The 26,468-nt window shown below is 48.4% G+C and overlaps 1 protein-coding gene across 4 annotated transcripts; it reads left to right on the top strand.

The window, feature by feature from the left end:
• The first annotated feature begins 3,957 nt into the window (after nucleotides 1-3,957).
• On the top strand, nucleotides 3,958-26,438 carry LOC100119134. Of its 4 annotated transcripts, none has more exons than XR_004227150.2 (19): nucleotides 3,958-4,365; nucleotides 7,022-7,274; nucleotides 13,503-13,573; nucleotides 17,878-17,975; nucleotides 18,094-18,217; nucleotides 18,472-18,703; nucleotides 18,830-19,273; nucleotides 19,393-19,434; nucleotides 20,670-21,209; nucleotides 21,411-21,700; nucleotides 21,788-21,947; nucleotides 22,253-22,395; nucleotides 22,470-22,547; nucleotides 22,628-22,970; nucleotides 23,046-23,253; nucleotides 23,337-23,524; nucleotides 23,613-23,794; nucleotides 24,349-24,690; nucleotides 24,933-26,438. XR_004227150.2 is itself a non-coding variant. In XM_031926797.2 (18 exons), the coding sequence occupies exons 2-18, from the start codon at nucleotides 7,118-7,120 to the stop codon at nucleotides 25,455-25,457; spliced, it is 3,807 nt and encodes a 1,268-aa protein (XP_031782657.1). In that variant the 5' UTR covers nucleotides 3,958-4,365; nucleotides 7,022-7,117; the 3' UTR covers nucleotides 25,458-26,438. The 4 variants fall into 4 exon arrangements, 2 of the variants coding, with proteins under 2 accessions (XP_031782657.1, XP_031782656.1); XR_004227151.2 differs by having other exon boundaries at nucleotides 24,951-25,166; XM_031926797.2 differs by lacking the exon at nucleotides 24,349-24,690 and having other exon boundaries at nucleotides 24,951-26,438.
• The last annotated feature ends 30 nt before the right edge of the window (nucleotides 26,439-26,468 follow it).

Below are 26,468 nucleotides of genomic sequence, written 5' to 3'. Positions count from 1 at the left end.
TACATTTATATTCGTCACGCCGGAGAAGAAAGAGTCCGTTATATATACTGAGACTTGTATTAGACGTTCTCGGTTCGTAAAAAAATAACAGTTACGATATAATAGAGCGCGAGGAAATTGAAAATTCGAACATGTAATCGAGATCGATGCACAAGATGAGGCATTTACGTCTGCTAATGTCGTGTTTTGATATTCCAACTAGAGCTCCATCACTCGAGAGGGAGAAAGTCTCTCGCGATCCGTCTGTGAAATAAACACCAGACTACTTCCGTCGCTTAGCTCGCGCGCACCTGTTACGAAGGAAACGAGTCTATAGCCACTATTTCCTCGATCGCAAAAAAAGTCGCCGCAAGGTTAAGCCTCGCAATAAACGATTATTTATCCCTATGAGCGACTCTCATAGGCGGAAGCTTTCATGTGCGTATACTGGATACACATATACAGAGCGTAGAATTGCGTAATCCCTGAGCTCGGCAATATCGAAAAACCAGATCACATACCAAAGACTCCGGAGAGAGAATGTCGAAAGAGACAATTAGCCGGCGTGCGCGCGCTCCGAGAGCGAGCTTCGGGGCCGTAACACCTCGCAATTAGCGAGAAGAGCCCTCGCGCGCGCGTGTGTGTGTGTGTGTGTCTGTCGCTCTTGTATTCGCCTGCAGCTTCATTTCGGAACAAAAGAAAATGACGAAACGCTCGCTTGATTCTTTTATCTTCTCGCTCTTTCTTCTTTCTCTCGCCGCCGCTGCTGCAACGCAGCAACCTGTAGGATATGCATACACGCTCGTGTGTATTATAACGCGAGCAAGCGCGCGCGATTTGAATCTGGCGCCTCTGCGCGCGAACGAGGCCAATTACGCAAGACTGCTCGACTTAGGTGTATATAGTGGCTCTTTTCGCGCGAGCGATCGCTGTGCCCGTACACGGAGCGCCTTTCCTTGCGGTCGCGTATATGCGGGGCAAATTACTACTGCGTGTGTGTAGAGCTCGAGCGATGGAATTCAGAAATTTTATTTACGTGGCGCCTTTTAGCGATCTTTAAGCGTCTGTGCTGGGATGGCTTTCACACAGCGGTGAGTTTGAAGTGTTATTTTTATAGGGCTGACTGGTATAGTGGATTCCGTCATGCTGATAACAATGTTTAAAATTTTTCTTTAAATATGGGACTGTATAAGCTTGAATCACGTTGGGAGAATGAATCAGATTCGCTGCACGGGTATGTACAAAAGAAAAATGGGAATTCTTAGTCACACTCTCGCGCGCGGAATTTCTCTATACTTCACTGGGCTCGTATAATGACTCCGCGGCGCATTCGAGTTTTCATCGCGCGCATAAATCTCGCAGCTCGGAACGAAAATTCACTCCAGACTCGATCAAGCTCACATCGACAAAATTCTTCCCCACCTTTATTCCATCCAACATCGGACACTAGGACGTACAGCTCGATAGAGTAATTTCCGCGATTCGCGTCTAATAGTTTCGCGGTACACATAAGAGACCGAGAAAAAAGTCCAGTGTGTGCCACCGGTCAGGTTGCTCTTACACAGACACGTGCGCCGTGCTACACAGTATGAGTACAGGCCGTAAGAGAGCTTGTTTATCCGAGAGGCTTTCTCCGGGCTCGGAATGCGCTACTATAAGGTACTACCACGTGCTGCCGTCGCCGTCGTCCTCCTTCTCGTTCATCGATCTCGCGTAGTCGCTTCTCTTTACTCACGCCTTATTACGCTTTTTTTGCCCCTCTTCTTCTTCTTCTTCTTCTTCACCGCCACACGGCTCTATCGCCTAATGACTTGATTATTTACTCGGAGGATGTAATACACTAGGATTTCGGCCTCGTTTTAACGACTATACTCTCGCGCAGCGGTGTATTATAATGCATTGTGTGGTATAGCCGATAAAATTTTCATCCCGCGTGTCCGTTGTAAATAACATCGGTATGTCCGCTCTATCTTTGTATACTATACCTCCTAGAGAGATATAGTATTACAGGAATTTATCATTGGCGCGGCGATTTTTCGCTCGTAAATTATTAGGGAAGCCGACATATAAGCCTCTCTAGAGAGATAATAGCGAGCGCGTATATAATAATAATATATGTATCACTTTCGTGCGAGCCAGAGCGAGGCATATGCTAAAATTCTGGGTCATTCATCGCGATTTCATCGGCATCTCGCAATAGCGCATTTGCAATTCACGACGATCGTCATCTCCCCGACACTTGCCGCGCGAACAACGTATATAGACGATCCGAATCGCGAGAGAAAAATTACGAGTGTATAAGAGTGTGGAAGGAAAAAACGATATAGTCGATCGGAATATGGGTAACGGTTCAACGACACGGCGTGACATATAAAAGTACAAACCTGTAAAACCTCCATCAGTCCCTCTCTCTCTCTCTCTCTCTCTCTCTCTTGCTCACGTCGCCGGTAAAGGTCTGGAACCGAACGAGGCATGAAATTTTTCGGACGACTTGAAAGAGAAGCGAGAAGTAGTGGTACAGGCTGCAGCACCGATCTCGCGCGACCTGTTGAGCCCGAAGACACAGCGACCGAGAGAAAGAAAGTAATTCCCTCGCGCGCGTGTGTATGTGGCGCAGTACCTACCGCAGGTGCTCCGTTACTATATATACACCGCATGTATAGGCATAGCTTCTTCTTCTTCTTCTTCTTCTTCTTCTTCTTCTGCTTCAATATTCAGCCTCAGCGGACGTTGCGCAACGCAGTGTAAGGCTTCGCCGCAAACGACATTGATCCTCGCCATTCGCGAGATCGACCTCGCCACGATCTAATACACATTCTTCCTTGCCGATCCAAGGACTGAACATTCCGCCTTTTCCTCTGTATCTTAGCATGCGCGCGTTGTTTCCCTGCTGGCATCGAACTCTCCGTGTCGGGCATACATTATACAGTACCCATAGCAGCCATAAGAACGACTACGGCGAAGACCTGTGTCTATTTCCTCTCTTCCGTCGCCCACCTTCCGCTGCGCGCATGTGTCACACACGTCGGCGCGGCGTCGACTATACGGCCGTAAAAAGTCATCGCGAGACTCCGCGCCTCCGGTTATACACACAGGGAGACTCGCCTGCGATCATTATGCATTCTTATCGGCTCTATATTGCATATACACACATACGTGTGGGTCTCTTGCGCCGCGCGCCATTCAAAACAATGCGCACGTTTCACAACTCGCTGCAACGAGCCTTATCTGACTATCCATAACCTGTGTGTGTGTGTGTGTGTGTATAGGTGTACGAAGCTTCGATCCGTGTCGAGCTGAGTTGATATGGGATTTTCATGCGTGAAAATTGGAAAAATCGGTATGCAACCTGCTGCGATCGAGCGGAGCCGAAATTTACAGCGCTCGTAAACCGGAACCGTAAAACGCCGATGCGCGCGAGGGAAGAAGAAAAAATACACCGGTCAAGAGAGCAACCGGTTTAGGTGATATGTATACGGCACCGCGAGAGAGAAAGACGCGCACGGACTCGTCGCCCGGATTTTCAATTGACCAATTCTCCAGTCGACGCGCGGTCTAGCGGACGGTATGCCAAGTTCGCGTAGGAGATTTTTTTGCTTTGGGATCTCGCGTCATCGAGAGTAAAAAAACTTGTCTGAAACTAGTTTATATATTGTTTTCGGAACCGATTCGTCTGCCGATTTTTTCACATTACCCGACCGATCGTCACTCGACGCTCAAAATCTTCCGACAAAAGAAGCCCAAGCCGCTCGAATAATCTGGTCCAGTCGCATATCACCAGCATCGGAAGAATCCGCGAAAGACGCTCCTCGCGATGCTCGCATACGTACACACACACACGCGAAGGAGGAGGAGGAGGAGGTGAGCGGCGGGAATGCAGCAAAAGAAGCACAGAGTAAGAGAGGGGAGAGGCGCTCATTTTCGCCGGAGGCATATACATACAGGTTACCCGCGTACACGAGTCTCGAGCCGAGGCTATAGAGGTAGGTGATCGGTGTGTCGGCGGCACTGCACGAGGAGTCCCGAGCCGAGCCGATCGAGAAAGAGAGAGCTCTCCGGTGCCGCCGTGGAGACCGAGCCTCAGTCTTCGGCCGATCCCCGTCACGTTTTCACCGGCGGCTCGCTTGTAACACACTCGCAAGAGCTCTCCTATCGCTGCTCGTATACACTGCAGTAGCAGCCCCTCTTTCGAGTGCGCGCGTTGTACCGAGGTGCGCCACAGCTGCTACCAAAATGGCCGACTCCTGAGTGACCCTGCGCGCGCGCGAGTTTTTGGCACCGGTGATCGTTGCCCGTTTATGCGTCAGTGTTATTGAGTTTGCCAGTGCTAAGCAAGAGTCGATCTCCGCTACCGAAGTCGCCTCGCTGCCTGTGGAGTCCGAGAAGGTAAATAGGTGTACGAGGCTGTAGACCGTAGTGCCTCTGTGTGCGCTGCAGTGATCCTTTCGCTCTCGTTTTTCCTCGCGCGCATCTCTCTCTCTCTCTCTCTCTTTCTCGTACTGTGAAGCAGCGGCGAGATTTACGAAACGTGAATCGAATCCTTCCTTTCCCACGAGCCGAAAAATCGAGGCGGTGAGTCATGACTCTATACTCCGAGTCTGCTCGCAACAGCCGTTAATCGGAGCCCGTGAAGGAAACTATTTGAATCCGAATGAACTACGATTTTTCCGAAAAATTCGTCACGTGAAAAAAGCCTCGCTATTCCCACGTGCTTAGAGAGAGAGAGAGAGAGAGAGAGAGAGAGAGAGATCTACATGCCAGCTCACAGTTTAGCGCCGCGCGCGCGCGAGAACCGAATTACGGCAATTAGCGCGTCGCGGCTCCTCTCGTCAGGTGTTACCGTGTATACATTCGGCGCTGCAGCGAGAACAGAGTCAATGAAAGTTTCGAAAGTGCTAATCGCGGCGAGCGCGCGGACGTGAACGAGTCGTCGGGTTTTAAACGGGAAAAAATTGGCACCGCCGCAGGAAAATCTGCTACCGATCTCTTGCGCAAAAAGAATTCCAGGCGTTGTGTTAGTTTTCGAGCCAACAACACAGCGTACCGCGACGTGTGTCTATACATGAATAAAACATGAAAGGCGCAATAACGTGTGTACGAAAAAAGGCTAATCGCGAGAAATCGGCAGATAATATTCCCCCCGTATACCCACATGCATATCACAGCAGAGCTGTGTGTGCGCTGCCGATCTCCAATAGGAATCCGCGGCCTTGGGCCCCTCGGCATCCTTGGCATCTGCGGCCGAGCCTATATGTGTGCCGCCTGGACCACGCGATTGGTAGCGCCGCAAACGCTCGGTGTATAGGAAAGTCTCTCTCTTGGCTTCTTTCCTCTCCATAGATCCGTGTGTATGTGTGTCGGTGTATTGTACGCGGCTTGCATTCCTCATGCTAGCCGCGAGGCCTTCGTGCGATGCATTCGGTACACACAGTGTTTTCTGCGGTTTTGCCTATACACCGAGAGTGTTGTTGTTGCCGGGCTTTTGAAATTTCGCGTTGGGGAGAGAACAAAACGTGACGCTCGCTTGTTTCTTATCGATCTGCACCTTCTCCTGCGTGATTCACTTGCGGTCTGGAAGTCGATGCGTCAGAGATCCAACGTCGTTGTTTTAGTCGCGGAGTAGAAAATAGCCGGGTATCGTCAGACCGTTTTTTTTTTTAATATTTGGCTAATCAATCACTCGTATTAATCAGATCGCGCGCAAAAAATTAACTCGATTGAGAAATCAAGATCGCAGCGATAGCGTACGTATCAAAAAGATCGGTATATTATAATATCCATCGTCGTGTCTCCGTTTTCGGAGTACCAATACCGCACATACATCCATACATCCGCCTCGCAGGTGACACTCGACTCTCGGCCTATCACGTACACACTCGCGCGAAAAAGAAAGCGCGAACGAAGATGCTCGAAGTAGGCGCATTTCTATCTCGCATACATACCGGTACACCCGCTGATGAAGGAAGGAATACGCTGTACCGCTAGACACACACACACACACATACTCACGACTGCTTCCTGTTTCATTACGCCCGTTTCTAATCACAGCACATACGATGCGATTTTTCCTCCTTATCCGCCGCACAATTAAGTATATGTATACGCACGTATCGAACGGTAAAATCTCCGCAGGAGAGATGAGTTCTCTCTCGCAATCGGAAACCATAGTCACCCAACTGCCGTAAAGTTCGATAAGATGTTTGTTCCGGAAAAGCGCGCGTCGTCGCGTTTCTTTCCGGTTTCCAGTACTTTAGCACTCTCAGCGTGCATAATAATACTAACGATCGCGAGGAAGTCGTTTCGAAGACGCGCGCTTATGTAAAATTCAAAAATCGCGCGCGAAAAGCCGTCGCTCTGGATACCCTCTAAAGTGGATGAATTTATGTCTCATCTGGCGTAGCCGTACACTGGGGTTAATTTCCAAGCGGCGCTATTACGTAGAGAGCGTGTAATAAATACACGCTTCCCTCCGTGTAATTTACGTCCCGCAATCAAATCTGCGAGCGTGCTTCGTTTTCATTTTTAAACGACACTCTTCACTTGAAATATACCTTCTTCGATAAAATACCCGATGCCAGGGATTACGACGCGCTTATTGTGGCTCGACTCGGTGAGTTTTATGAACGTGTACAGAAATAATTCGCGGATTTACGAAGCCGATAAATTTCTATTACGAATCGAATTTCGATAGATCCTAGAGAGAGAGAGAGAGAGAGAGAGAGGGGGGGAAGAAAAGTAAAGCCATTTTAGCAGCAATGTAATTACCGGGGCAGCGCTGTACACAAACTTCTTTCCTCTCGTTCCCAACTAGATCATTGCCTAACCAGCGCCAATAGGCGCGCAAGCTTTTTCCTCCAATTATCCGCGACTGCAACAATCGTCGCTGCAGGAATATGAGCTGCGCCAGCGGTGACGTCACAATGGCAATAAACGGCGACGGTGTCGTTGTGTCACAATGGCGCATCAATAGCCGATATCGTTTTTTGTATCGGTCGTAAAATCGAGGAGAAAAAAAGAAACAATGCCAATCGTCCTGTTGCAGGTGTCGTATGTGCCCCATGAGGCGAGAAAAGACGCGAGCAGGCGGGCGGTGAGCTGCTGCTGCTGCTGAAGAAGAAGCTGCGAGTAAGAGGGAAGGATGCAGCCGTGCCGGCGAGCGGCTTTGCCGCTTTTACTCCTCTGGCTCGTCGACGTTGCCGTGGGACACGTGGCGCTGACGTTCCCCAGAGCCAGGCAGTACGACCTAGACTTCCTGGATAACGCCAGGACGCCCGGACCATGTGGCATGCCTAGAGGTGAGAATTATTAATTAATTAATCACCTCCTGGGTATGGAACATACGCTTTTATAATGGGTAATTTAGCCATGGGAAGGTTTCATATAATAATCAGGAAGGATATCTAGCACTTAATATTCTCACAAGCTTCAATAGCGCAGACCTCGAGGCTCGCTCGCGCTCATTACGAATTCGAGAAACTCGCTCGCTCGAGGAGAAATCTAACGTCGAAAATTTTCGATATCGCGACACACGCTCGAGAAGAAGCTGCGCGGCCGGTTTTTCACGCGATATAAGTATCATAACGAGGTCAAGCAGATGCGAATTTATATTCGCAGTCGAGAGGCTGACCTTGAAAAAAAAACGCGTTAGATTCGCGTGATATAGTCGTCGGCTTTTATACCTGTACGCGGAGCGTTTTTTCCATCTTCCAAAGCTGTTGCTGTGTGTGTATAACGAGGAAACATTCCTTTATCACTAGGATCAAGGAAAGGATTCTCCGCTGGCGGTGCATATAATATTATTGCGTGCGCGAGCGCTTTTTTCTCTCTTTGTTACGTAATTGCGGCCGTATTCTAAATTAGCGCTGCGTTTAGAGAAAAAATTCACCTGGATTCGACGCGAGCCGTAGCATTACGCTTCTGCGCGCGCGTGAAAGTTGCCGCGGCTTCTGCGATCCTCGTGTTTTTTCTTTCTCGGATCTCAAGCACAGAGAACAAACGGACAACGAATTCGGACTGGCCTCCACGTATAGTCTCCGGCTAACGCCGATAGGTGGCGCACGGGCACTTTTTCGTTCCCCTCATCGCTTTGACGCGCGCGGAATGTATGTGTAGCGGTGTGCCATCTACGACAAAACTGCCTTCTGCGACTGAATAATGAATCTCGTGTGACACCGAAACTTGATTATTCGAATTAATCCTTATTAACTCTTCTCTGTTTATCCAGATAGATCACATTTTGACACTTTATACGAACGAAAGTCCAAGCGAGTCCGTATACACATTCCACTAGAAGTATAATCGAAGTGACGGTGAAAACCGTGCGCGCAGGCGGTTTCGAAGAGGAGAAAAAAAAATCGCGCGCGCGAAGCGATACATAGGAAATTGAGTGGATATAGGCTATACCCCTTGCGCGAACAAGTGTGAGAGAAAGTCTTGATACTCGTGTACGTGATCGTATGTGTGTTAGTGCCGTATAGGTATGCGCACACAGATATATGCTGCAGCCATAAGAGTGAGTAATATACGAAGGCTCTCGCGGGCGAATATATCGTTAGAAATAATTACGTGAGACTTTCGTCGTTCTTGCGGTTCTCTATCGTATAACTTCCTTCTGTGTATATGGCCGATCATAACACAGCGCACAGAAGCGTTGAATTATTTATCAACGGCCCTTATTGCAATTTGCTTATAGATTCCGCGTGAATATACTTCCTCGATGATCAGACCTGTACACACAGCGTTACCCGTTAGTACATGTAATTGCCGTAAAGCTGTATAAAGCGGCTCTCTCATAATCCCCCTCGCGGAAAAAGTAGAAAGTTCCTCAATTTATGATAAAGTGCGCGCGCAAACCTTTCCATTGTGTTTCTCCGCTTTTCGTCTCGTATTTGCATAAAAATACGGCTAGAAAGTTATTGGCCGCGCGTACACACTGCAGTTTATACGACCTCGCGAATTATCATCCGCGTAAACTTTCGAGTCGACGGGGATAAATCTCCTTCATCGCTACCGCGCGCGACAAATACCAGCCGCTAGAGGTCGCTCCCGCAGAGTTCGAAAACACCTGTCGACGCCGGCCTGCGCGAAATACCAAAGATAGTGTGAGTGTGTTATATGCCCTATAGATGTATACAGGTATACACGTAATCACGTCGTGCTGCACAGGCTCTTATGGGAAAACGGCGCGAAAGAAGTTGCCGTTCGTCGGCGCGCGATTCAAAGCACTATGCGCGGTGTACACTTTCACCGTCGCGCGAGACGAGGAACTTTTAGGAGAGAGTATGTACGTGTGTGTGTGTGCGAGTGTTATATACGTATATACGTACATAATATGAGCATTCTCTCACAATTAACGAATACAAGAGGCGCCCGCGCGCGCTAACGCGAGACGATCGACGTGATTATCGTAACCGCAGGTGGCTGTGCGCATCGCCATGTGTGTGTGTAAGTCTAGCTGGATAATTTAATCGCTGTATTATATGGGAAGAGTTAATTCGCCCGCGCAGCTGCAGCTAGGAAATTTCTTAATCTTGTTAGAGGTGCAAAAGTTATTCGATAGTCGCTGATGCTTGATGTCTTTTTTTTTATCGAGAAAAATGCATCGTTTAACGCTAATGTATAATGAATCGTATTATGGGAACGTTATCGAAACGTACATCATCTTACGAGTATACATCGTACACGGGCTGAAATTGAAATTGAAATATTATTGCTATCCATCATCGATCGTCGAGATCCCGCTCGGCAGATACAGGCGCATTATACACTCGCGAAAACAATATAACAACGCCTCCTCCGCTAAAAACGAAATCTCGTGTAACGTCCTTCCTATACATATAACACTCGAGGATTTTCTCACACCGAGCACAAAAGCTCGTAAAATAATTAAAAGCAGCGCCGGGAAGACTCTCGTTATAATTGCCGCAGCACGTATCCACACACACACACACACACACACACACACACACACATTCAATCCACAGACATAAATCTTACGTAATGGAAAACGAATTAATAAAGGACTCGAATTCCCATACGTATATACGTGCAGCAGCAGTTGAATAATCGATCGGCCCGCGGAAACTGACGCGTGACACGGTATATGCCGTACGATCGAGCGATTATTAAATAATCGAGCGCAGTTTTTCTCTCCCCCTGTAATTCCACACGTCGTCGTCGGTGTCGTTCTAAATCGATGCGCGCGACGTTATATTGCGAAATAGCGAAGAGCATCAGCAGCACCGTTAATGTCCTCGACCGGATGATGATGATGATGATGATGCGTTTGTTTCCATCAGCGCGGCCCGAATTATGCATTCGATTATACGTTCCATCGACGCGCGGAATTACATGCCCTACGCGTCACTGCGCCCGCGACGCGTCGTTTGAAATTGGTGCAACCATGTGTGTGTGTGTGTGTGTGTGTATGTGGCTTGACCTGCATGCGAGAGTACAGGTGGATACGGTTCAATTTCGCGACGAACAAAAAAAGAAATACGGAGCGGTTGTATTGGAAAATATACTTTTTTAAGCGTTTCGGGTATAGCTGGTACGGGGAATTCGTTATTCGGCGGAGTTTTCTATTTGCTAAATTTCTCTTCCGCGAACTTTCGAATAGTTGTGTGTGTGTGTGTGTGTGTGGCAAAAGGATGAGTGGGCTTCTCGAGTTTGTTGCGAAATCGTAGATAAACAATCGGAGTTTCGAATTTTTTACCAACCAACAAGCCGTTCAGTTTTTCAAGGGATGACGAAGCACAATCGACGATTAAAAAAGTTTAACGCACTACGAGAACAGCCATCAAGGCCGCACGAAGTTCGTCGTCCGTCCTCGTGCGTGTGCTAATGAGCCGTTGAGATTATTACGCCTCTATCTACATACCGTCTTATACACACGCGACAATTGCGACCCGACCATAATAGACCGTCTCTGTTTAATGGTCCTTGTGTGCAAATGGAATTTTCGCGTTGCGCAACCCGCATAATTAATCGACCGGTGTGTGTGTGTCACCGGTGCAGGCCTGAACTTTGCAGCCGATTATGTGCTTCCGAATAATCATCGCATCGTATATCGATGGATTTCGCGGTTCGAGCATTGTGTTATATTGTGGGACGAGGAAATACGCGGAAACGTTGCGGGTAATAACTTTGGCGATTTATTTTTCTCTTTCACCGCGCGCTCATGGTTTTCGCGGGGAAGACGAGTTTTAACGAGCTTTGCTCGATCGTTCTCATGAGATAAAGGAGTCGAGGAAGTTTGTGCGTTTTCTTCTCATCTCTACGTTTAATTTTGTAAAGCAGAAAATTTATCAGACCGCGGACACCCATAACACGTTATACACTCCGGTCAATGGATGATGCGCAAGCGTATAACGCGCGAAGATTAAAAGATGATGCAGTTTACGTAAAACACGCAACTGCCCGAGCAATCAGCGCACATTAAAACGCGTTACGCTCTATAATTATTATTATCGCATTATTCAGCGGCTATTATAATATTATCACCTGCTGCAGGACTTTCACCTCACACATGCTCGCCCATTTTTCCTTCCCTCGTTAATCCAGCTCGAATCGCACGTTGTTCACCACTGGCTAGACGAAAAAAAAGTTGGCAAAGTATACACACACTCGCGGAACGTAAGGCAAGACAACTTTTACGTAATGCGTGAGTATAACACAGTAAAAACGCTCGCTCTCGCGTTTTTGGACTCGAGGCTCTCGTTACGTTGCAGTAGCCGGTGCATATTAAGATAAGCCCGCGAGATATACATATAATACACTCTATGTACAGCGCATCTCCCTCTCGGGGGGTCGTGGGCACTCGAGGGTGAACGTAATCGGGCGCCGGCATCTAATGGATACAGACACACGCGCGGACTCGCTCGCGAAGTATACGGAGCCAGAAAGTGGAAAGAAGGCGCCGAATGGAACGAGACTGTATATATGGTATATGTATGTGCGCGGTTCGCCAGGCAAACTTCCGGATTGCGTTACGCGAGAGCGTCTTACTGATGCTACAGGAGGAAGTCGCTTCTCTGTGTGGCTTCTTTTTTCTCGCTATGCAGCTGCGATGTTTGCGCCTAGTCATTAGGAATAATTGTCGGGGGGAGCGCTTTTTTTCGCGCTATTTCGAGAGGAGAGCTTCTTCGAAGGCTCGATGTGCAAACGAGATCGTATATCGCTCTCATATGCCCTTTTTTTTCAATATAATTCGAAGCCGATCTGGTCGTTAGCCCGCTGGTATCGGGTGAAGCTACGCGCAACGCTATTCGCCTAATTTGACTGCGGCGTGTATATTCTCTTAATTATACGCGGTTGGATAATAACCCGATGCTTTTTGCAGTAATATACAATCCGATAAACGAATATTCGAATTCCTCTTTTCGGAAAAATCGATAGAAAAGCGTATACAATCTAATATAACCCCCTTCGTCAAGGCCGACGAGTGCGTTGATCCGCAGCGCGATTTTCCGTCCTTTCTCCCGGCGCATCGCGCGCAACACAACGCCTCTATCTCGAGGTCTCTCGCTGCGGAGAGAAAGAGCCAAGGAAGGAGATAATAAGATACGCGCGTAGGCGTCGCCGCGCGGATCGCCCGCGAGTCGCCGCTTCTCTTTTATGTATATATATTTATATTCTAGCGTGCATATTACACTCGCGCGCGAAATCGCCTGTCGGATGCATTTTTCCGATGACTCATCGTCGCCAGAAGGGCTAGAGCGCCAAATACATTTATTTAATAAGACGCTTATGGAACTACGGTAAAAAAAAAAGAATCGATCCTTTTTCAGCGCGCGCTGTAGTGTTGACGAGATATCGCACTCGCGGCTCTGATCCTTGGCACGGATAGGTAGCGTGTAATAGAAAAGTCGTCGGCCGTAATTACGGTGACACTGTTTTCCCGTAAGAATATAATTCAATCAATCGCTCCTTGCCGCGCGCGTCTAATCATCGTCGCTCGCCTCTCACCGAAGCGGACATAACAATCGGCGATTAGTATCTATCGCAACGCGTAGAAGCACTAAAAGACGCTGATGCGTATGCGCGGTTGCGAAAAAGGAGGCATAAACTTGTTTGCGCTTCGAGATTTATTGCAGGCGATCGCTGCGTTTCGCAACGAAAAAAGGGCAGAAGCTCGATAGTTATTATATTTTCAAAGAGCGACGTTAGCTCGTTGGTGAAAACGCAAGCGCTGCGCATTCTTAAGTTTCTTGCGAGCATAGGCTCGATTTCGTTCGAAGGTCGTGTGTGCTGACCTTGATATGTGCGAAACGGGAAATCGCTTGGATTTCTCTCGAAGGAGAGCTACGCTGTGATGTCGATTTATATGTAGATCTGACAAAATGAGATCGACGGCGCTTTCGCCATCGTTTTATATAAACAGCGAACTCTTTCAGTATAGCTATAATCTAATCCACGTCGATTTGTATCGAATCGCGTGCACATGTGTGTGGAAGCGAAACAGATGGAATACGGAACTTCTCACGCTTCGAGCATTAACCAATACACTGCTTTCTTTTTTCCAGGTGACATCAAGACCTCGTTGCTGTCTGGAAGTAGCTTCAACGTGACGTGGCACTTGGCCTATCCGCACAGGGTGAGTACACAGCATATACATAAACGTAGACACGTCCGATTTCGAAAATCTCATCGAGAGATCGACAGCCTCGGAGATTCGTTGAAGGATCGTTATTATTATATTACACGCGTGGAATTTCGCGCGGCGTCTTTGTACGTGTCATTTCGAGCGATTGCGTGTGAAAGCCGTCGAGTGATTGAATAAACTTTGTGTGTACTTTTCTGATACCTACGCTCTCTCTCTCTCTAGTGTGTAGAACCTGTTTGCGGATAGAATGCGTTGCATTCATGTAGCCGCTTGTGAAACGACGCGCTGATGTGGGAATTATTAAATTTGTTCCGCGGAGGCTTCACTGACGCTCGGTCTGAATTATTCAGAAAAACGAGAGCAAGTGTCGAACTCATACACCCACACATACGCAAATGGCAGTATAGTGCCAATGAATTTCGAAAGCATCATAGTCTCTCCCTCGGATTTTCAGCGCATCACAGCTTTCATAATCCGGCGTTTTGCAACTCGATGATTCCCTCACGTGCGTCGTCTCTCCGCGTGGAGCATCGATTGCGCTGATGGAATAGGTATAGTGTGCTCAGTAGTAACGGCCAGATTGAACGAGACACGGGAGCGCTTGTATACTCTCCACGGAAATTAATAATAAAAAGCTACCTTTGCAAAACAGCCTTTGCGAAACTCGCTTGATTCGAGCGCGTCAACTCGAGCGAGATTAGCCTAATGTGTCGCCTAATGACGTGCGGTAGTACTTATGCGGAGCACTTGTGAAAGCCCGTAATTAGCTTGTGTGTATACTCTACTACATGTCACAATTCATTTTCCAAATTAAGCGCGCTACAATCTCCGCAACTCGACGTATCACAACCGAATTAGAGATGATCGTGTCTGTTATTTTTCCGAATTCCCGGGAGGTACACAGACAGCGTCTGCGATACTGGTTTCTCGTTTGGGCCGAATTGCGCAACTGCATAAAATGTTCATCCTCTCGCCGCACAGCGAGGGCTATTACGCTGCGGCGGCGGCGGCGGCGGCGCATCACATGCACGCGAGAAATGGGAATATCCAGCTGAGCAGCGCGCACTGAAAATTGCGGAGAGAGAAGACAAATCCGCGGCGGGGATGACGACACTCTTGTGTATACCAAGATCTACTTTGCTGGCATGCTTGGATGCTGCGTTGCTTTTCGATACGGTTTTAGGATCTTTATTCGTTTTGACTAGAATGAGGCAGATACCATATGTAATTCAACAACGCAACTGTGCACAACTTCCTACATCGATTCTTTTCTCCCCATTACACGCGCTCGTACATGCATAATCACTAAGGGAATAAGCCAGAAGTCTACGATTAGACTCTAGTCCAGCGCAGCGGAAGTTTCTCAATAATAAAACGAGTTCCACAAAGCAACGAGAACAAGATTGATCACACACACACATAAGCTGTAACCGATTAAAAATAGACTGAGCTCATCAACCTCCGGCACTTTCTATGTCAACTCGCGCGACAGTTATACACACCGCGAGAATTCCACTATCTCTATATACTATAGCTTGTAACTCTAAGTGCGCGCGCGATATTCGATCGGCTCTATACAGTGTCGTTGGCATTTCTCTCCTATATACCATATAGCCTCCATAGGCGGTGGCTCGCGCCGGCAATGGAATGCCGCAACCGTTATAACGTCCTTCCCGTCCTAAATCAACATCTCGCGCGTCAAGAAAATTAGTATTTTTTCGCGCTCAAGATTTTTCCCCCTCGAGAAACTGGCCACGACGGGATTAGCATTTACAAGGCGCTTAAAAAGCCCGCGCGCGAGTGTATGAAACCGGGAAAATATTTTCACTGCGAGAGGCTCGTTGACGCGCTTCCCGGAAAGAGCAAATATTTTCGCATTCCTGCACCTGTTCCGAGAAGCATCTGTTGTTGTCGTAAGCTTGTAAGAACGGAAATAATCGTGATGAATAATACGAGAGAATTAAAGAAAAAAGTCGCAGAGTCATATTGTGCAGTATACACACGGCGTCAAGGACGTCGCGGCGGCTGATCCCGGAGAAAAAGTAAAAGTTGCCCGAGTCATTCATTCATTTATTTATCTGTCCATTCACGAGTGTATCCTTACGCGCTGATTACTAATCAAATTCCTTTCTATATACTCTTGAATACAGTCGCGCGCATAATAACCGACTTTTCACACTCGTACCCGTCGATTTATCCGCCGAGCTCCGCAAGGTGGTCTATAATAGCATAGACGGCTGGAAAAAAGCAAATCGAACCTTTCGACAGAAAATACTGTCGTTTCGTCGCTCAACCGATCGAGGCCAACGATCGCTAGAAAATCCCATATAAGCTTCACCAGCTCGATTTGAAATTCTAATCCGCCACGAAAAATCTGTAAGCCCGGCGTACGAGGGAAACTACCAATCGCCGTCTTCTCCTTCTCTCCTTGGAGAAAAAAAAATGTTAATGCGAATTCCAGAGGCGCCGCCGAGGAAGTATTCCGAGGACGGGAGAGAGAGAGAGAGAGAGAGAGAGAGAGAGAGGGCGCATACTACGCACACCGGCACCGTTATGACCTGGAATCCCTCCTTCCACCTCCTCCTCCTCGACTTCTTCTTCCTCATGTAAATGCCGCGAAGAGACTGCTGCGCTGCTCCCTTCGACGTATTAATCGCCGCTTATTACGCGAAGCACGTACCCGTATGTACAGCTCTTTCGAAGGTCCTCGCGCGATTTCGGGGCCGACTGGATCGCAGGTTCGGGCTTTTTCGTGAGGAGCTTGCAAGGTGCGGATCGACGATCTTTTTGAGAGTCTCTTGAGAGAGATCGATGAGAAATTATGGGACCGGCTTTTTACGAAAGTAACGGGACGAGATCATACCTGTACACTTGATTCACGACGGTGCCTCACACAGACACCTGGGATTCTTTATAATTCGTTTGGTAATCCTTTTCACGCGCGTCGGTCGTTTCGTAAGGAACCGACGAAAGCTCTACCGCGCATTATACGCGTATAGAAAATCGATTCGCCGGGCTGTTTACCGCTGGATTAGAATATTGAGAAACGCGCGCGTGCGCGTATGAGAAGTAATAAATATTGCGCAACCTCGAGACATAACGCCCTTGCGCAACGCGCACCATACGGCGCCCAATTAGCGTCGCTACGGCGGCGGCAATGAATTTGCATGCGAGCCGATTTTTCTGCTCGTTATACCATGTTTTAGAGCACATGTGCTCGTATGTGTAGCAGCGAACGACCTAGTTTGGAAAAGCGTCCTAAGGGCGGAAAACCTGAATCTTTTCGATCGATACGCTCGTATTTACCGTTACGAATAACAGGCTCGTTTCTATGTTACGCGGATTCCGGATTTTCCATCTGAGACTAGTAATAGAACGTGGAATTCCAAAACGAAATAAATATACAAGCGAAATAAATATACAACTATCCATCCAGACGAGAACCATTAACACCCGACAAAAGCGTGTACGTGTACGAAATTTGTCGTAAAGCAGGCATTAAACTTTTTTCCCCTCATCCCTTCCCCCCACAGAATCGCCTGACATTGAGGATCGCTCGAGTAATAGAGAGGAAAGTCGCGATTGAAGCAAACGCGCAAAAAGTCCCTTCTCGCATTGTTTCTTGGCGCGATGTGGGGCAACGCGCGCAAAGTTTCTTCTACAAACGACTCTCTCTCTCTCTCTCTCTCTCTCTCTCTCTCTCTCTCTCTCTCTGTACCTTCATGTATACGTGCTTTCCCAGGGGGGAATCTCCTCAGCTCTCCGGAGAGAGAAAGAGAGATGACAGTTCCGCGCAGCATCCGTACGGCTTTCTCCCGGATTCTCGCCGCGGCACCTGCGCGACTCGACGACGAGGACGTTATTTTCCTCGTGATTTACGAGCGAACAGATGGAGAGCGGGAAACACGATCGGAATTCACTGCCGGAACGTTCTTCTGTTATGAGATTTCGCAAGTCTGCGCGCCAGTCGGATTGCGAATGCGCCGTTCCTTACGCGCTTAACAGCGTTCTCTGCTGTGTGCATACTTACCGCGTGGTACGAGAATCGCGAGTGTCGATTGACTTTTTTCTCCCGAGGGTTGCGAAATATGTCGTCGCGGAAGCAAGTGGGGCAAGGAGACGACACGCCGTGATGTGTTATTCGACTTTTACCCATTTGCCATCTCGTGTCGTCATGTTCGAGATTTATGAATTGAGGCATGTGGTCTCGGCAAACACACTTGTCGCTCGGCTATTTCACCTTGATTTATTCAAATGAGAATAACACCGCATTCGTATACCTTTCACTCTTGCAGGGAGGATTCAGACTGCAGATATTGGACGCCCTGGACAGGCCTCTAGTCGACCTTACCCCAGTAACGAAAAAGAGCGAATTCGTGGAGAATGACGCAACGTAAGTAGTTCCACACCGCTCCACTAACGTATAAACACACCGAGATTTCGCAAGCAGCGGCACTTTTCTCATATACCCGTTTGTTTCCTGCAATTTCCCCGGATGATTTACGGCGCAGCGCGCAAAGCTACCTGGTGGAGCTGCCGACCAACTTCACCTGCACCGACTGCACAGTCAGGCTACTTCGCGAGGCCGAGGAGTGGGGAACCTCTTACAGGTTCTGGTCCTGCGCCGACGTTGACGTAAGTATATACGAGCCCGCAGCAGTCAAAACACTCTTGGAATCTCGCTGTCCAGTCGTGCGAAAATACATAAACGTGGCATGGAATCGTTTTCTTTCTTTTAATTACCGAGCGCGTTTTATGTGCTTCTTTTAAATTCCTCGGATTCCAAGCCGGCAATTATTACGAAAGCGCGTCGGCTCGAACGAGCACACGCGCAGCGCGTCCATTACCGATTGCGAATCGAAGAGTAATAAAGCCGAGACTTTCCACAGATCGTGGACAAGCGCGCCTACAGGGAGGACTGCAGCGGACACGGCCGCTCCGTGCTAGGCCGATGCCGTTGCGACAGGTTCTACCACGGTGCCAGGTGCCAGTACCACGAGGAGTGCCTCGACGACTCGGACTGCGGTACCCAAGGCGCCTGCATCGACAACGGAGGCACGACACCGCCGACCAAGCACTGCTATTGCAACATCGGCTGGTTCGGCCCCGGATGCTCGAAACGTGAGTATAGACAGCAGCATCGCGGCGATTAATCGCCTTCGAACAATGCCGCGCTGCGCCTTGTTGCGCAAGGAAATATACAATCGATGTATATAACGAGCGGATGTGTGATTCGTGTTTCGCCAGGTTCGGTGATGAAGAACGTCGACCTCGACCTCCAGTCCTACACGATGAAGCGCTTCTCCGACGACTTCACCTTCTACTGGCGCATCCTCAAGGATTCCAAGGAATTCGAAGGTGTGGCCGTGGTCAACGGTACCAGCTGGGTCGGCGTTGGCTGGCGTCCAAGCACCCTCACCTCGGCCTGCCGAGCTATACCCGAGATCCGCGAACATGGCAAGAAGTCACCGGAGCCGCTGCCCAGGCCCGAACCCAAGTCGGAACCCGAACCCACCTCGGAGCCTGAACCTACCTCCGAACCCGAACCGGCGGCTGAACCAGAGCCGGAGGCGACGCAGGTCAAAGTCGGTGGCAACAACAAGCGCTCGGCCAAGCACGACGTCACGCCTCGGCCCGAGAGCGACGTCACCGTCCAGACGAGCGTGACGTACCACGTCAGCACCAAGAACGGTAAGCTACTGCGAACGCGTCGATTTTACGAACGATTGACCTTATCTCTCTTGTCCACTTTCACTCGACTTTCCCGCGGGAGCGATTCTCTCATCTGTTATTGTCTCTGTTGTCGCCAGGTCGCAAGAAGAGATCGCCGCAGCCCGATCCCCAGCCAACCGGTAAGTCGAAAAACCATTGTAAGCGTTAATTAGTGTGATCTCACTCCCGCCGGTTTGTCGAGAAGACGTTCTTTTTATCGTTATACGTCCGCGCGACGAAATGGAAACCGATTCGGTTGTACGATGAGGAGGCAGAAATAATCGACACGTCTATCTGCCTTTTTTTTAACTCCTCCCGCATTATGTCCGAAGGCTCGCTTATCATCGCGAAGCATTTCCTATCTCTCTCGCCAAAGGCGTAACCTAATTCAGTTCGACACAGCGCAAGCAATACCACATAGCGCGGAATCGAAAAGATTCCGCCAAGTATACATAATAGTCACTGTACTTACGAGAGAACGTTTCACGCATTAACCAGCTGCAACTGCACAACGATCTTGTATAGAATCCAAGTGCAATACCGGATGAAATGACTGACGGAACCCAGCCTGTAACTGGTTTATAGTTTGCAAAGAGGACTGCATGAGACTCGTATTGTATACAATAGACAACACTGCGATTAAAACGAACAAGAACGAGAAGCGATTTCAGAGCGATCGATTTCTGCGAAACGATTGATGGAACGATTGAATTTCGAAACGGAATCGAACGCTCTGAAGTTCGTTGCAAATTCAATGCACAAAAATTACTATATAAAGCAAAATGAGACGAAATATGCGAACTTAATGAACGAGAAAACCGCAAACTAACACTGCAATATATTACAAGCAAAAATAAAACATTAACGGCGTAGAAAGTAGGTGTTGGTATGCCGTTTTTTATTCAGCAAAAAAATGGTAATCACAAATAATGGAAGCCGAGACAAACGGTTTTATAATTTGACGAGCGCGAAAATAGGCCAAAATGACTAAAACGCACCCCTCCCCTCTGAAGGAAGATTTCTGCTACCTGCGGATTATGCAAATTACTGATTAACCTCGCTGCTTTTCAGCGAAAGCAAGATATTATCCTCTAATTGTTCTCGAGACTCGCGGAATACATAGGCAAGCATGCAAGAATGCATATATACATACAGTAGAATTTTCCTTTCGCACGCCGCGTTCCATGCCTACAGCATATATAATGCATACATGCGCAGCTGCGGAGAAAAGTAAAAGAAGGTGATCAACGAGTGCATAATAACTTTCCCCGTATCAAGCGTACAATACCCACCAAGTAGATATCCAAACTTAATAGATAATTAACTCTCACGAGGTGACGGTGTAAACGGTAGCATGTGTTGCTTTTTTGCACAGGGGAGCCAGCCAGCGAGCCCGAACCCAAGTCAGAGCCAGAGCCTAAATCCGAACCAGAGCCCACATCCGAACCGAAATCCGAGCCCGAGCCTAAATCTGAACCCGAACCTAAATCTGAACCCGAACCCAAATCCGAGCCTGAGCCGAAGTCTGAGCCAGAGCCAAAGTCTGAGCCAGAGCCCAAGTCCGAACCTGAACCTAAATCCGAACCTGAACCTAAATCCGAGCCCGAACCTAAATCAGAGCCTGAACCAAAATCCGAACCTGAACCTAAATCAGAGCCTGAACCAAAGTCAGAGCCCGAGCCTAAATCCGAGCCTGAACCAAAATCCGAGCCCGAGCCTAAATCCGAGCCTGAACCAAATTCTGAGCCCGAACCTAAATCCGAGCCTGAACCAAAGTCCGAGCCCGAGCCTAAATCCGAGCCAGAGCCGAATTCCGAGCCAGAACCTAAATCCGAGCCGGAACCCAAATCTGAACCCGAACCTAAATCTGAACCAGAGCCCCATTCGGACGGTGCGAAATCAGGACCACCCAAAGGTAAACTCTCAAGTTCTTTTTGCCAAAAATCTACTCATCTTTTCGAAATTCTCTCTACTCTACCCTTCTATCGAACTATCGCCGCGAATCATCTGAAATCTCATCGTCTATGCTCCTCTCTACGCATATCTACTGTCTTCGGTAAAAAACTACTTTTGCTCTCCCGAGTAACGGAATTTTTCTGCAATGAACGATAACTAGCCGCTCAAACGAACGCCGGACTTCACAAGTACACACCCAAGCACGACTTCAACCCGATGGACTGCACCGACATCGTTATCGGATCGGCCCGAGGAATGAGGCATCGCATCGGTGACTACTACACCCGCGACAGGTCGACACCTCGAGTCGACTCGTTCTGGGGTGGCAAGGACAGTCTCACGGCTGCCATGGGTTTCGAGAGGGACGGCCTCACGACCATTCTCTTCAGGAGGAAACTCGCCGCCGACGAGCACTTCAGCGACCACGAAATCATCGACGGAGCCATGCAGGTACGCTTCGTTTTCTTAGCCATATCACCGAATACCTTCTGTTTCTGCAATGAATGACCTTTGCTTTCCGTTTCGTTCGACTATTAGGTCATCTGGGCTAAAGGCCAGGAACCGGGCAAATACGTCCATGTGCCGGCCAGCGGTGTCGAACACAGCAAAGTCAGTGTCAAGGACTTCTACAAGGCCGACGAGCTCAAATACCACGGGCACAAGTCCCAAAGGGGCGTAGCGAGCATTAACTTTTTCGGTGAGTTTCGGAACCTATATTTACACTCCAACTTCTCCGAGCTGTTCTCGGAAAGATCGAGTCTCCAAACAGAGGATTTCGACTGTAATTACCGAGAGAGCTCCTCTCAGGACTCCTTGACATCTGTATTTATTTAATAAAAATAACAATAATAGCGCGAAGTCGCAACCTTGAAGCGTTCGTAATTTTTCATGAGCGAGAAAGTCACGACGACACACGACGTTCGAAGGAAATTACGAGCAATAAAAATTTCTCGTGTACGGTCATTTCACGTGTATCATTAAAACGAGAAAAAAAACTTTCAGAGGAGAAAGGAAGAGAAGATTTCGGTGGCGGAGTGTCACTCGAAGGCGGCGGTTGCGGTGGTGAATGGCATTATCCTAGGCACTGCTCGCCGGAAAATTACACCTGCGAGTACAGCATAAAGTGGCTCTACAAAGCGAGAAAGGTACGTTTATAAATTCTCCCGCATAGCCGAGGCGATCGATGCACTTTACGTAATCGTAAATTTGCCGTTTTTAGGAGGAAATTTCCTTCACCGTAGTCACGAAGAACATCGACACCTGGACGGGAATAGGCTTCTCGAAAGACGAGAAAATGGTCGGTATACCCCATTACGCGAAGTTTATACATTTCGAAGTATCGTGAAGTGCTGAAACGATCGTTTTCGAAAATTACAGACGCAAACGGACGCGATCCTCGGTTGGGTCGACAAGACCAGCGGAAGAGCCTTCCTGATGGACACCTGGATTAACGGCTACAACTCGCCGGTGCTCGACGCTTCCCAGGACATCTTCAACTTCAGCGGCCGCATCGAGAACGGCGAGACCACTCTGAAGTTCAGCAGAAAGAGGGCGACCAAGGACAGCCGGGACTTGTCTTTCACCGACGAGCAGTGCCTCTACCTGATGTTCCCCGTCAAGGGTGGCACCTTCAACCCTGTAAATAAGAAGATCCGCAAGCACGAAACTGTGCCCATCGTCTCGGCTCAGAAAGTCTGCATCAAGTCCTGCGGAATAGAAGGTAATCATCTCGCGACTTTGCCGTAAAGGAACGAGAAAGAGAAACCGAAGCTATATAATTTGACTCGATTTACAGAGGACGACGAGGGAGCGACGACTCCACCACCGCCGCGATTCTTCTACGACGTCGAGGTCCGACTGGTAGGTCTGGGCGACGGTTACAGAGCTCCTCTGCCCGGCTCCCCGGACTTCGAGGACCTGTCCAACACGATATCGGGAAGCTTCTCCCCGACCCTGAAGAACGTCCCGGGCTTCCATCAGCTTAAGCTCAGCGAGCTTCGCAAGTACGTTGATAGGAAAAGTTTCCGCTGCGGCCTTCCTCGTTAAACAGTATTTTAACTTACTTATCCCGCGCTTATTGTCGCAGGAACGGCAACGACGGCATAGTCGCTCGAATGAACCTGGCGATGGACAAGAACGAGATCAAGGGTCGAGCTCTCGCTCCGGCCGACACCGCGGCCATGGCTGAAGCTGCCCTTAGCGAAGCCCTCAGTAGCGGCAAAGTCGGCGCGCTCACCGTCGATCCTCATTACCTCGTGCTTCGCTCCCAGCAACGTAAGTCCAATCTAAATGTTAATAGGAATAATCTTTCATTTTTACGAACTGTCGCGATTAAGAATTACCAACTACGAAACTTTCGCAGCGTACGATCTGGAGGAGAACGACCTTGACAAGCAGGGCAGCGAGAACTCTTTGATGGCCGGGCTGTTACTGGGGCCGACGAAGCTCTACATCGTCATCGCGTGCTTGGCCGCGTTGCTGGCGCTAGCCTTGCTCCAGGCCAGCTGTACCATCTACAAAGCCTCGAAGAAGCGCACGACAAAGGTAAGGGATTCATCGACGGATGACTCTTTGACTGTTTTTTGTTTTTATCATTCGTTGTTTGTGCTTCTGTATACTTATACTCGCGTGTCTCGCGAGCGCGCGACGAGATGATCAAAGGCAGCTTTTGCATAAATAGAAAGAATGCCTTGGCTACTCTCTCGTCTCGCGCGCGCTCGCACGTTCTTCTATGTGTACATGGATGAAAATTTTGTTTTGTCTTTTTTTTTTTATCTTCAATGGCACTGTCCTGCATACACTCTTCAAACTTCTCTTTCTTCCTTCATCTTTCATATTTCCCTTTCTTTCGGATCCATCTGAATGTTTCGTTTTTTTTTTTGCGCTCTATTATGTGTCGTAGAAGCTTCTGTCCGAATAATACCAAAACAAAAAAAAATTGAAAGTGAGAGAGAGAGGAGCGAGAATATTGAAGAGCAAACAGACAAAAAACTCAGAGATAGAGAGAAAGACGGAGAAAAAGAAGAAGCTTGTGCTTTATGCTTGTGTTGCATGTCTCGCGCGCTCACGCACCTTGTGTTCGTGTGTATCTATCACAGAGGGTGTACTCGCTGCCTCTGGTCACTTCGCCGTCAGCAGGTCAACCTGGCCATCAGCATCACGGCAATCCGATTCATCGCAACCAGAACAACGGCAACAGCCACAACGGTAACGGCCACACTCTGATGAACGGCTCGCGCGCTTATCACCGGCAAAACGAGCAGCATCACAACGGCAACGGCAGCCATCATCAAGACATGCAGCGCCAGTATCACCATCATCACCAGCAGCAGTTGCACTTACCGCCGAACATGCACCGGCCCTCCCAAAATTGGTAGAGAGCCGGATAGAGAAGCACACAGAGGCGCGAGCGCATGAATCTTATCCGCTTTCTCGTCCAGGTATCGCTTTTGCCTCTGCTTCTTTCTCTCTCACTCTCTTTATCTCACTCCTCTCTCTCTCTCTCTTTCTCTCTCTCTCTCTCTCTCTTTCTCTCTCTCTCTCTCTCTCTGTCACACTGTACACTCTCTCACGTCTCTTTGTCCACCGCTTCTAGATGTTGTACGTTACATGTAGACAATATACGATCCTCGTGTACTGTGATCCCTGGAATTAAAGCTGATCATTCTGTTGTCCTTAACAGGAGAAATTTCCGTTGCAGGACCGGCTGATCGGTAAGAACGCCTGGCGCGACTACTCCTCGAGCGCCAACACGAACTTCGCCTTCGAGGCTTTCGAGACGGAGGAGAAGTCACCGCCCCCGCCGGTCTCCAGTCTCTCGCGGCCTCGCGAGATGATGATGAGCAACGGACACTCAACCACCGACAACGGACACCACCAGCAACACCACGACATGCAGCAGCAGCAGCAGCAGCAGCAGCGCAACAGCGTCAGCCAGATGGTACCCGGTCCCAGGGCCACTTACAGTCTGCCACGCGCACCGGGACCGAGACAGTCCTCGGCCATGTCTCCGGCTGGCGGACAAGGCTACTACACTCAGGATCGACGGAACATGCCTCGCTACAACAACGGCAAGGCTCCGAACAACGGACATCACACCGGTAGCCTACAGCCGCAACCGGACTTCTACTTCATGCCCAGTCAGCGCAAGTACAGCGGCGAGGTCGTGCGCGTCTACGTCGACTACGGCAATCAGAAACCCAAATGAGAGAACTCTCGTCTGTGCGACGGTGCAGCGTGTTTCTCTCACTCTCTCGAGAAAGAGATCCTTGAATTATGAAAGATAATCCTGCGCGCGATCGTCTCGCGCACCTCCGCGCGCCGCAGAGAAGATTCATATAGATTTTGTCGTATTATTTTGTATGATTAACAAGCTCGAGGTGAGAGCGCGAGCTCTATTCGACTCAAATTGTGCAGTAATATTTTGTATATATAACACTTATTATTGTTGAAAGTATATCGTTGATTCGATTATCTGTATGAGATTTTCTTCGTATCGAGACAAACCATATCTTTCACGATTCATTGTATAAAAAGAAAAGAACGATACCGATGTCGAAGTTACGATCAAGTTCTACGCCAGCGTAGGGCTTGGTAGTTATAATTTACGTTAACGACACTTGTGGAATAACGAAATCGCAAACTTTTCACATTATGGAAAGTTAATCGTCGGTTTAAGCTCTAAAAGACCTGTAAATAAGTAATGCTCAACTGATGCCAGTCACTTGCGTGCGGATTGTTTCTCTTATCTATATATAATATAATATATAACGTATGTTACACAACACGAACTAACTCCATTGCGAAGGAAACCAATTTCTATTTCTTTAATTTAATAAAATGTAATATCTCTATTATACGTTAACGAAAGCTCTGCAGCACGTGACGAGCACAGAAGCGGACGGAGCACGCCTGTACATTTGCTCGAATTTAGTAACTGTAATGTAGCGTGGTAAAGCTAGCGTAAGTCAAGCGTTATTTATACGTAAGCTATTCTCCCCGTCCTTGATATATTGTATAACGTCAGGAATGAAGAAAATTTCAAGAAATTTGAATGATCAATCCTACTTATCGTTACAATTTATACATCGATTGATGGTTCAAATTGACTTCCCTCTTCCAGTAATAGACGTAAGAAACGGACATGTATGTGGATGAGAAATAAAATGTTTGTACATTTTTTAACCCAGCCGAGTCTTTTTTTTATAACACATAGTTA

Source organism: Nasonia vitripennis, chromosome 3 (genome assembly GCF_009193385.2).
Source record: "Nasonia vitripennis strain AsymCx chromosome 3, Nvit_psr_1.1, whole genome shotgun sequence".
NCBI lineage: Eukaryota > Metazoa > Arthropoda > Insecta > Hymenoptera > Pteromalidae > Nasonia > Nasonia vitripennis.
Note: the sequence above shows the minus strand (reverse complement) of the source record. Positions and strands in the feature narration are given on the sequence as shown.

What these genes read in the sequence shown, in the direction of transcription:
- LOC100119134 (XM_031926796.2), top strand. Translation starts at nt 7,118, where the DNA reads ATGCAGCCGTGCCGGCGAGCGGCTTTGCCGCTTTTACTCCTCTGGCTC. An exon ending in TCTCGAAAGACGAGAAAATG is followed by an intron (nt 22,548 to 22,627) that starts GTCGGTATACCC and finishes CGAAAATTACAG; the next exon opens with ACGCAAACGGACGCGATCCT. An exon ending in CGTGCTTCGCTCCCAGCAAC is followed by an intron (nt 23,525 to 23,612) that starts GTAAGTCCAATC and finishes AAACTTTCGCAG; the next exon opens with CGTACGATCTGGAGGAGAAC.